Source organism: Natator depressus, chromosome 8, assembly GCF_965152275.1.
Source record: "Natator depressus isolate rNatDep1 chromosome 8, rNatDep2.hap1, whole genome shotgun sequence".
NCBI classification, from domain to species: Eukaryota; Metazoa; Chordata; order Testudines; family Cheloniidae; genus Natator; species Natator depressus.
In genome coordinates, this window is record NC_134241.1 from 72,614,939 (window position 1) to 72,627,666 (window position 12,728).

Sequence of the window (12,728 nt, forward strand, 5' to 3'; positions counted from 1 at the left end):
GAAGGTGAAGACAACTAAGTTAGCTGCAGAAGCCAATATTTTATGTTTCTCACATTGACCTGGCTGACAGTTTAATTTTTGTGTTTTTTTTTTGAAAAATTTCATTTAACTATTTTAGTTAAAAACAATTTTAACAAAACCAAACCTGATTTTAAAAAACTTGAATGTTTAACTAAATTTAAAAAATTCATGTTTGTTTTGTTAAAATATTATATGTTTGCTGTTGAAGAAAAAAAATCCAGAATACATAATGTTGTTTTAGTTAAATAAATCAATTTAAATGTCTGTCTGGTGATGTTCTCCTCCTAATACAACATGGCAAGAAAATCCTACAAATATTAACGATTAACCTGTTGAACTGGAGATAGTTCACCTTCCAACGACTTCATAAATATCTGCTTCAATTTCCTTTGGTAAATTTAAATTAGCAGCAAATCTATCTAAAAATCAAGCAAATATAGTAACAGTAAGGCCCCAATTCTGCACACTCTTATATGCAAGATATCCCACTGAAATCAATGGGGGTACTGTGGTGCATAAATTTAAACATGAACTCAAATGTTTGCAGGATCATGGCTTACAAATGCAGTGGACAGACAACAGATTAGGCCACAAGAAATTCTAGCAATGAACATTTATCTTGGACCACTGGCTTGACCAAACTCTCAGGCCTTCTCTGCTCTCTAGAATTCAACAGTTTATAACTGAACTCATGGCATACAGTTTGTTGTGTTTATAACAGCTCTTGCAGGTTTGCATCACATCCACACTAGCATGGATCTAAACTGTTCCACTTGCAACCTGCTCTGGATACCCATCCCACAGTTCCCAACACAGTTTCCAGAAACAGGACATTCTGGAGATTTCAAAAAAATAGCTGTGCACTGAAGTATTAAGAGGGTTACTTGAACTTCAGGTAGCCTGTGTCTATACCATCACTGACAATGGTTCACGCATTGTATTCAGCCCTGCTGTAAGCAAGTACAGTCCAAATGGTATTTAGCACATTTATTAAACTGTTTGAGAACATTTACTAGTGGACGCAGAACACATTACAAACAGGCCAGAGCCAATAAACACTTTTTAGCATGATAAATTTCTCTACTGTACACCGGCCTAGGACCATGTTGCAGAAATTATATGAAAAAATTGCTTTTTGTGCAATGCTGCTTAATTGTTCTGGAAACTATTACAACCTAAGTTCTCAGCCTATTTAGCGCCACGCAGGCACTCAGGGAACCCACCCAGGGACCGGACGGGGGAGCAGCACCCCTCCCTTGGCCCCAACCTAGCCTGGCCCCCAACCTGCTGTGGCCGAGGAAGGGGCGCCTATCCTGCAGCCCCAGCACTGCCACAGCGGGGAGAGGCGCCTCTCCTGCCCCCGGCCCAGGTGCTTCTGCGGTGAGAGAGAGCTGGGAGAGTCCTCTCTCCCTGCCGTAGCCCCAGACCATCCTCCTACAACCCAAGCCCCTCATTCCTGGCCCCACCCCAGAGCCCACACCCCCAGCCAGAGCCCTTACCCCTTGCACCCAACCCTCTGCCCCAGCCCTGAGCTCCCTTCCCACACTCCAAACCCCTGGGCCCCACCCCCACCACGTGAATTTTGTTACATGCACCAATACATCACCTCCATATTGGTGCACGTAACAAAATTCATTCCGCACGTAGGTGGGAAAAATTAAAGGGAACACTGATTACAGTGTGTCAAGGTTCCTCCCCCACTCTGAACTCTAGGGTACAGATGTGGGGACCTGCATGAAAAACCTCCTAAGCTTATCTTTACCAGCTTAGGTCAAAACTTCCCCAAGGTACAAAATATTCCACCCTTTGTCCTTGGATTGGCCGCTACCACCACCAAACAAATACTGGTTACTGGGGAAGAGCTGTTTGGACACGTCTTTCCCCCCAAAATACTTCCCAAAACCTTGCACCCCCCCTTCCTGGACAAGCTTTGGTAAAAAGCCTCACCAATTTACCTAGGTGATTACAGACCCAGACCCTTAGATCCTAAGAACAATGTGCACCCCCCCTTTCCTGGGAAATGTTGGATAAAAAGCCTCACCAATTTGCATAGGTGACCACAGACCCCAAACCCTTGGATCTGAGAACAATGAAAAAGCATTCAGTTTTCTTACAAGAAGACTTTTAATAAAAATAGAAGTAAATAGGAATAAAGAAATCCCCCCTGTAAAATCAGGATGGTAGATACCTTACAGGGTAATTAGATTCAAAACAGAGAACCCCTCTAGGCAAAACCTTAAGTTACAAAAAAGATACACAGACAGAAATAGTTATTCTATTCAGCACAATTCTTTTCTTAGCCATTTAAAGAAATCATAATCTAACACGTACCTAGCTAGATTACTTACTAAAAGTTCTAAGACTCCATTCCTGGTCTATCCCCGGCAAAGACAGAATATAGACAGACACACAGACCCTTTGTTTCTCTCCCTCCTCCCAGCTTTTGAAAATATCTTGTCTCCTCATTGGTCATTTTGGTCAGGTGCCAGCGAGGTTACCTTTAGCTTCTTAACCCTTTACAGGTGAGAGGAGATTTCCTCTGGCCAGGAGGGATTTTAAAGGGGTTTACCCTTCCCTTTATATTTATGACACAGTGCATTAAAAAAATAGAGATGCCCTGCAAAGTATTTCTTTAAAAATTGGGCTTGTGCTCTTTTTTCACCAAAGTTGTTTTTTATTTTTTGTTTTGTTTATTTTCTGTGCTTACTTTTCAGTTTAGAAGTATCATAAATGTCAAGCCCCATATTCTCTGGTTTTGGTGGAGGATGTGCTAGATCATGTTTATCATGAGCTCTCATACTAATTGAAGGGGTGGAATAAAATCTTGAAGACATACATTCTCACTAAAGTGTTAGCCACTGAAATTAAATACATTGTTAATAAAAAAGCCAAACAGTGACTAAAATATCACTTCCCTGCCCTAACTTTCACTTGCTTTGTTCTTAAAATATCAGTTTATCTAGGTCTCCAGTCACAGAGTGTCTTTCCGGACTAGAAAGGAAATGAATTTCTAATATTAAAAACAAGCAGAAAAAACATTTCAGGCCTTGCTTATGCAGCATGAAGTGCCTAGTACTGACATTTACTTTTAGCAACTCTTGAAAACTCATTTTATATTGTACTTTAAAAATCAAACACAAATTTTGGCTTAAAAAGGTGCATTTTATTTAAAAAAAAGAAACCTGAAAATGTTGAACTTTCAAAAGGCTTTTGTTTTTTAAAAAGGATTATAATTATGTCAGATTCTACACTAATTTCCACACTGAAAATTGGGAAAAAATATTAGTGATGATCACTTTAAACATCAAATGAACTATTCCAATCAACTAATGCCAGTGTTTATAGGCAGTGATTGTTACAAGACACGTGGCCAAACTTGTAACACTGGTTAATTTAATGTTTGTAAAGTACTTTGATACAAAAAGGTCAGCATTTTACAATCTGCTTCTATCCCACAAAATGGTCTTAATTCTTCTCTTGGTTACTGTGATGTGATATTGCAGTAACTTCATCAAAGCCAATGGTATTGCACTAGATTTACACTAATGTACACAAGACTAAGATCTGTCCCTAGCTATCAAGAGCAAAGGCATTTTCTCATGTCATAAGATTTATTCATAGTAACAAAGAGGCTGGACCCTGCTCCCATTGTAGTCAATTCAGCAAGACTGGGCCCGGAATCTTTCTAGACATTCCTTTGCTATAGCTAAATTATCTGTTACACAGTGAAAAAATAATGATATAGAAAGGTTTTAAAAATTATCTTGTCTTAGGTTTCAGAGTAACAGCCGTGTTAGTCTGTATTCGTAAAAAGAAAAAAGAAAAGAAGTACTTGTGGCACCTTAGAGACTAACCAGTTTATTTGAGCATGAGCTTTCGTGAGCTACAGCTCACTTCATCGGATGCATAGCATATCGTGGAAACTGCAGAAGACATATAATGTCTTCTGCAGTTTCCACGATATGCTATGCATCCGATGAAGTGAGCTGTAGCTCACGAAAGCTCATGCTCAAATAAACTGGTTAGTCTCTAAGGTGCCACAAGTACTTCTTTTCTTTTTTCTTGTCTTAGGGTACAAGATGATCTTGGAACTAAACAATTCATGTCTCTCAGCCTCTACAGATAAAGGTCCCAAATATACAGACCTTATATTTGTTAAAGACTATCTAAAATGTACTTTTTTTTTTGCGCTTCTGCTGCTTAATACTGCATTAACAGCCTGACAAGGGTCCACCCGCCCTTAAAAAAAAAAAACACCTTTTTTTTAAAAACAAAAAAAAACAAAAACCAAAAAAACAAGAATGCCAAATCTGGTATTCCAGTTTTACTCGTGTACTTTCTTTACATATCAGGGCTGATCTACAGTTGAAAAAGTTGTAAAAATACAATTAAACTGATCTAGCAACTTAAGGTAAATTTATTTAAACAGGATTTAAAACAGTTTATGTGCTTTTACATTAAGGCTTTGCACTGCTGTAGGTTGACCGATTTACAGTTCATTTAGTTATTCCATGCAATATTTCTAGTCTAGGCCAGAATTCAGAGCACTTTACCAAAAACTATCACTAATTAGACTCTCTTTCCCATATTTCTAGAACAGACTACCTTGGCATATTATTAAGCGATAGGCATACTGAATCTGTAAGATGTCCTTCCGCCAAATGTTAATAAAGCATAAAAGTTTAATAGATGTTAAAATTCTAGAGTGGCTAAAAAACTACTTCTACTACTTCTTTAGTGATCATGGAGTTTTCCCAGGCACACAAGACCTGAACATTTAACGAAAGACAGACAGACAAACAAACAAAATAAACCCCGTCAGGCCTTGATTATACACCATGACAAAGCAAAAAGGCACAAGGCTATTTTTTTTTTCCCTTTGGAAAGTAACCTTTAAAGAATTTGAAGACATTGAAGCCTGATAGTTTCAAAATGTATCCATTTTATTTATTAAATTTATAAAATGCTTTGTGTTTTTCCCTTACAAAAGGAAGCTTCAGTACCTTCTTTAAAAACAACACCCCACAATCCAGTACTCAAAATCTAGAAACCAACCACCACAAATCTATGCATCCTCTTAGCTACATTAGTTCTACAACTACGATAGCTCAGATTTGGAAAGAATACAAGAAGTTCAATTTTGGGAAGAAGAAGATTAATTAAATCTAAACCATATTTTATTGGCATTATTTAAAATAAAAAATAAGAAATAATTACCTCATTGTTCTGCAATGTTGGTTTTTCATTTTTCTTACTGTGGAGGAAAAAAGGATTTTACTTAGCTTTTTTCTAACATTTTTTGGTACTTAATTTTGCAATATCTTGGCCTCTTTAGAAAGTTTTAAAAGAGCAAGGGAATTTTCAGGAAAGACGTGGCATCTATATGGTACAGTACATACAATTCTCAGATTACATAAAATACTTTACTGTATAGTGTAAGTGCACTTTATGCACCTGTACCAAATCTAGTTCAGAATTTCTGGTCATTTTGTTTACATTTAGGAGTACAGTAGAACTAAACAAGCCATCAGAAGTCTCACCTGATGCTATAATCTTTAAAAAAATTAAGAGGATTATGTTTTTGCTTATGTTAGACAAGTCTGATTAATCACTTCAAAGAACACTATTCTTAATCCTTTAATTTCTTGCACATAATTACCAAAAACCGTGGACTGATTTGCTGAAATTATTAGTCCAGATTTCAAAGATTCTAAGCACATTTCCATTAGTTTTGCATATTCATACCTGTAAATCTTAAAGTATTTACCAAGTATATTTACCAGTATATAAATCTGGGCATTTACCAGGCACTCCCATCACTATTGTATTTGAGTACCCTACACAAATAAATGGATGTCATGTTCTGAATACCCTTAAGGGATGGAAAGCATTATCTTCCCCCATTTTATAGAGAGGGAATTGAGGCACAGAAAGATTAAGTGGCTTACACACAGCAAGTGTCTGACAGAGCTGGGAACTGAACTCCTATTTTCTTAGTTCTAAACCGCTGCCTTAGCCATAAGACCACTCTTTTTTTCAAAACTATGTATTTAACAGAAACATTACAACGTTTTTTCACTCTCAGTGATAGTAAAATACTTAATCCTGGGACTTTATGCTATATGTTGTTTTCTATATTATACATTGCTGGGATTTTCATTTAACAAATGAAGACACTCCAAGCAGATCTGCAGTTGCTCCACTGACTAAAATGGAGAGATCTGTGCCCAGGTACAAGTTAAAAATCCAGTCATTTTAGCTTTGATGTTTCACCCTATATACAGAAACTGAACCAATATGTTTTGTATGGCATTTGACATGTAACTACAAACAATATTATAAAAGAGATTATTATTTTAGATAAACCTTTTACAGAAGAAATTAGACTTCTTGAAACCACATTTCTGAAAGAACTTTTTTCCCTCCTGTATTTCTCGAAACAGTTAAAGAAAAACTCATTTACTAACAATTGTCCTTAATTAGGAGTTCAAAGTACAAAGTCACTCCCTCTCCAATATTTCTAGAACAGTGTACTTGGGCATATGAGAACACTGAATCACTGGAAACGAAGAAAGATGGTAAACATTCAGAACGTACACAGAATAAATTTAAACATGCTCAAAGTTTAGAGCATACCCAAATTAAATTATCTCAACAAACGGATTAGTTCCAAAATAAGTTTTTAGCAGAGGCCCTGAGGCTGTAACAGCATGCAGTTGCAGATGTCACCTCAGAAACCCAAGATGGAGTATCAGAAGTAGCAGGCAAAAAGAGGCAGGCACCAGCAGCAGCACCAATGTCTGTGCTGGATGGCTACTAAAGTGCCTATAATGTGTCCAGCCATCCTGCCACGGCAACAATAGCATCCTCCCACAATTGCGCCTGAAAGCTCTGTTCTGACTGCACTGAAAAAGGGTCCAGAACTAAGTGTACGTTTTAACAAATCCCTACTGGAAGGATCCATGTGTGTCATGGCCCAACCAGAAGAAAGAAGAGAACTGAACTACATAAAAGGGGAGGAGGTAGGAGGAAGGGGAGGAAAAGGGAAAGAAAAAACAAAGATGGAAGAGGAGACCTGCAAAGCGGAGCAGGGAGAGCAAGGAAGGCTTTGCTGGTGTAACTATACCAGTACACAGGTCCAGTGACACAACAGCACAATTAGGAGAGATGAAGCAATGGTAATTTAAGGTTGTGTTTTCACAAGTCACGCATGCCATGAACTTCACAGCAGTGACAAGGAAATGCTTGTTTTATAATCAACCCCTACAATGAAAAAAACTAGAGAAATGTAAATTCCATTACATAACACAAAGAACTAACAACTGTCAGAAACTAACAAGTGAATCCATTGTCATTTTAAATAGTAAAAGTTGTATGTCTTAGCTATAAGGGTATTTGGTTGATAAAAAGCTGTGTCACAGAATGTTTGTTACAAACTTACTTCTAAAGGCTGATTGCTGTAGGGTTTGTTTGGTTTCTTTGTTTTCCCCTCCTTAAGAGCCTCATTTCTTCAGCTTGGTACACACTGGCACTAATCCAGATTCTATTATCCTATTGTAAAGCTTTCTGTAGGAACTATGGTTACATGTTCAGTGGATTCAAAGGCCAAAGAATACCCTCAAAATCAGATAGCAAGACTGGTGGCTATGAGCAATACTGCATTATATTGTGACCAAATACATTCGGGTTTAGAAAAAGATTCTCCACTATTCCAGGCCTCTCTCTTACATACAAAGAGGGTCACACACTTAGTTGCTTACGTAAACCAAGCACCGTGTACTTGTGGCACCTTAGAGACTAACAAATTTATTTGAGCGTAAGCTTTCGTGAGCTACAGCTCACTTCATCGGATACATTTAGTGGATACTGTAGCTCACGAAAGCTTATGCTCAAATAAATTTGTTAGTCTCTAAGGTACCACAAGTACGCCTTTTCTTTTTGTGGATACAGACTAACACGGCTGCTACTCTGAAACCAAGCACTGTGTGTTATCCAGCGTAAATAAAAATGACTGTTCAGGTGTAAGGGCCATCTAAGAGGTATCCAGAGGGCAGAATATTAATTCAGCTGCCCCCAGCAACCGAGAATGTAGCTGAGGCTGGAAGCGTCGTAACAGAGAAATCAGGCAGGGAGCAGAAAATTCCCAAAAGATTTGGATGGGAGTAAAATTGTGATGGTGATGTAAAAAGTGTCCTGACAGAAGAACATGAACATGTTGTAGCATCTGTAGGCCAAGCGAATTGCAGTGGCTTCTTGCATTCCTCCATTCCACACCACAAGCTCTCTGGGTGTCACCCTCCCATCCAACTCTTTGCCCGGAAAGATAATGGAGCAAATAATTAAGCAATCAATTTGCAAACACCTAGAAGATAATAAGGTGATAAATAACAGTCAGCATGCATATGTCAAGAACAAATCATGTCAAACCAACCGGATAGCTTTCTTTGACAGGGTAACTAGCCTTGTGAATGGGGGGAAGCGGTAGATGTGATACATCTTGACTATAGTAAGGCTTTTGATACTGTCTCACATGACCTTCTCATAAACAAACTAGGGAAATGCAACCAAGATGGAGCTACTATAAGGTGGGTGCATAACTGGTGGAAAATCGTTCCCAGAGAGTAGTTATCAGTGGTTCACAGTCATGCTGGAAGGGCATAACAAGTGGGGTCCCGCAGGGATGGGTTCTGGATCCGGTTCTGGAGTAATTCTTCCGCTCTACTCCGCGCTGATTAGGCATCAATTGGAATACGGTGGCCAGTTCTGGGCACCACATTTCAGGAAAGATGTGGATAAATTGGAGAGAGTCCAGAAAAGAGCAACCAAAATGATTAAAGGTCTGGAAAACATGACCTATGAGGGAAGATTGAAAAAAATTGGGTTTGTTTAGTCTGGAGGAGAGAAGACAGAGGGGACATGATAACAGTTTTCAAGTACATAAAAGACTGTTACAAGGAAGAGGGAGAAAAATTGTTGTTCTTAACCTCTGAGGATAGGACAAGAAGTAATGGCCCTAAATTGCAGCAAGGGCAGTTTAGGCTGGACATTAGGAAAAACTTCCTAACTGTCAGAGTGGTTAAACACAGGAATAAATTGCCTAGGGAGGCGGTATAATCTCCACCATTGGGTATTTTTAAGAGCAGGTTGGCCAAACACCCATCAGGGATGGTCTAGATAATACTTAGTCCTGCCTTGAGTGCAAGGGACTGGACTAGATGACCTCTCGAAGTCCCTTCCAGTTCTATGATTCTATGACTTTAACGTCAATGGGATTTGGATATCAGCAATGGCATGTTGCTTATTAACATTTAAACAAACGCCCCACCTGCAGCAGGTTTGCAAGGCTGCAGCCAGAGAAGGAAGCACTGGGAAGTGCCAAGCATGCAGGTTTGCAGAGCTGCAGCCTGGAAATGAAGCATTGGGGTGCACCTTCCCTGGACGTCACCCTACAAACTTGCCTGAAGCCAGTGCTCAACCCATTCCAGCACTTCCTTCTGGGGCTGCAGCCCTGGAAACCGGCCTGCACACATAGGGACTACACAGGAGATAATGGGCTGCAGCCCTGAAGCTGGAGCTGTGTGGCACCTCTCTCTGCACAGCCTGGGCTGCATCCTGCTGGGGGACTGTACCTAGACTTCCGATTCCTGGAGAGTGCAGAGGAAGTATGGCGCAGCCCTTCCAAATGTCCCACACTCCCACTCCTGTAGAAAGCCTCTACATCTTGCGTGCAGCCCCACACCGTGCTGTTCCCTGCCACAAGCAGGTTTGCAGGACTGCAGCCCAGGAAGGCACATCCCAGCACTTCCTTCCCTGGCTGGTGCCTTGCAAACTGGCCTTCCATTTATTAGTAACTGCCGGATAATAGCAACTTTTTGCTGGCAACAGAGGAGTTGCTAATAAGCGGAATTTACAGCATGTCTTCTTGCAGTGGCAGAGAGAAGGGTGTTCTGAATGAAGTGCAAGTGTTGGTAACAGACAAAAGCGTCAAACAAAAGTACAGTTACAGTTGCTAAGGGCAAACAACACCCACTTCAAAACCACAAAAATCAGGAAGTATGGAATAAAGCCATACTCAACTCACCTTCCCAAATGGACACACCCAGACAGTCTTTACCACAAAAAAAGTCATCAGTTATTGCAATACTGGTTGTTGAGCCATCTAGACAACTTTAACTCTGCCCTCTGTATGATGATACTGTATTTCCTAGTTTATGTGGTTTGATTTGGGTGATGTTTGTCCTTTAAAATTTTAATCATTTAAGGACTGTTTGACATATTGGATTTGTGAACTACTATAATATGTTGCTATTAATAAGAAGTGTTCACAGGGAGAGGCACAGTGCATGGTGTGTAGAGTAATTGTTATTGATTGTGGGCCAAGGAAGAGGAATACAGTATTATGGCAGGAGTCACCAGATGGTGCTATTAGTCTTACAAGTTATTTTTCTTAAATGCGAACAGCGTACACACTGGGAAAAAATGTATTGTTGCTAATTTTGTAATGAGAGTTATTTTGGAGGCCTGTTGCAAACAGCAAGAGTGTTTGCTCTATTCTCAATATTTCAGTTGCTTCCTTCAAACCAAGCATCAGTTTTTGGAGTGAGATTTCTGAAAGGGGATTGCCTTCACGCTGTTTGTGACGACCTCTGTTCAAGGACTGGTGTATTCAGCATAAATAAATAAGTTACATTTAGAAAGTAACCTGACTCCATGAAATTGATTTCCTTTTCAATGAGAAAGCAACTCGCAATGCTCTGAAATGAGTGGTGAAAGGTTTCCAGTGTCCCTGAAAAACCACGTTCACTTCCAAACTATGCAAGTAGATCAAACACTTAAGTATTGTATTGTGCAAACACTGGTTCTGAAATAGTTACAGGAGGAAAAGCCACTTCCTGAATTTGTAAGTGTGTTTTGGAACTTGCCTTTGTTTCTGCATTGGAATACACATAAAACTTAGGTATGGTCCCACAGTTTACTTTGAGGATCAGGCTTGAAAGTGTACAGCTGTACATCCAGCTGTTAACCATGGGGAGGGGAAGAAGAGGAGAAATGGATTGGAAGAATTGCAGTTTCCTTTATGGGTGGCAGAAGTAGCACACTGTGGCACTCCTTTTAGCTTGTGTCTGTGACTTTGTAATTTTGTATGCAAAAATTACATTTTTTACTGCTGGGGAAATTCTGCACCAAATAATTAAAAATTCTGTGCACATTTTAAAATTCTACAAAATTCTGCAAATTATATTTGTCAAAATAACTCTATATAACACACCAGTTTCAATTATTTTGGTAATTTATTCAAAAATACTTGTCAGCAAATGTCTGTAACAATACAGATACAGACAAAAATTCCACCAGGAGTAGAGAGTTAAAGAAACCCATGACAGCCCCGTCCCTGTTTCTCTGCCCCCTCACTATCAGAGCCCAGGCGGGGGGCCAGACACTCTCATCCCCTCCCACCCAGAGCCCAGCCGTCCCCCTGCCCAGACCAGACAGTCACATCCCCTACTCCCCAGAGGCCAACTGTGGCCCCCCCGCCCCCAGCCCAGACATTCAAACCCTCTACCCCGCAGAGCCCAAGGATCCAGAGGGAGAAACAGTCTGATGCTGGGTATCGGGCTTGCACAGAGTTTCTTGCGCAGTTCCGCCACCTCCTTCCTTTAGTGTGTGCTGGGAACTGCAGCTGCTAGGAACACTCCAGTTCCCTCCCCCACCCCCGGCCTTATCTTCTGTTTGTGAGCTGGGCTCTGCCAGGTCAAGCGGACCCTAGTGGCAGCCAACACCTCTGCATCCTTTTTTTTTTTTTTTGGGGGGGGGGGGGGGTGCAAACAACATTCATTTCTGTATTGCACAGTGGTGCAAAATTCCCCCAGGAGTAATTCTGTGTGTACACCAAATGTGGGACGATACAGTCCTGAAACATAAACCCTTGTATCAGAGGCCCGGTATGAGGCCTAAGGCCTGAACTAAATGAATGGTCAAGACTTTGCTAACAAAGCAAAGTCAAGCTGTGAGCCAGAGGCAGGCCCTGCTCACAGAAGCTGGCAAGGAAAGGGCTGATGTTGCAAAAATATACATACCTAAAAGGTACTGGACACTAGAGATACCAGAACATTCCGATACTTGTACATTCCACACACATAACAAGTAACAGGCTGACCCATCCTAAAGACAGGGGCAAAAGGGTAATATGATGGATAGAGTTATTTTGTTCAAACCAACATGTACAAGGTGAGAGGCGGCACCTCGCTATGTAGAGAGGTTGCACCTCAGTACGTCAGGAATGATATGTAACTTGTTTGTTTTAAGAATGCATCCCTGAGGCAGTGTCTCTGTACAGCCTAGGGGGCAATGGAGTGTCCCGCCACTGACTGAGCTGTGTCCATTGTCAGGGGGCACATATTCGCAGTATGTCCTGTAAAGTCTGCTGGAAACTATTACTGTGCTTTGTTTGACAATAAACCTGGCCGGGTGCCTTCGTACCTTATCGGAGTCTGTGGTCATTGGGGGTTCTCTCGGGGTCTGCTGTGCCAGTGATCTGCAGAGCTGGGGCAGCACACAGAGGGAACACATGCACGCAGCCGACTGTTATCAACATTGAATAGAGCAGAGCACCACACTGGTTGACGTCTGACAACAGCAAGTGTCTCAGTTTCAGGGCAATTGCACCTGTATTCCCCCTCTGTAGTCCACTAAGGGCACCTGCTTTA

At 40.6% G+C, this 12,728-nt stretch overlaps 1 protein-coding gene across 1 annotated transcript in view; it reads right to left on the reverse strand.

Annotated features, from left to right (window-relative positions):
* The window catches only part of ABCD3 (ATP binding cassette subfamily D member 3), a 67,372-nt gene that overhangs the window by 34,512 nt on the left and 20,132 nt on the right, over positions 1-12,728 (reverse strand). Inside the window, exon 2 of the mRNA XM_074961296.1 lies at positions 5,239-5,275. Within this exon, the coding sequence (XP_074817397.1) occupies positions 5,239-5,275 (37 nt within the window). The remainder of the gene's footprint in view (positions 1-5,238; positions 5,276-12,728) is intronic.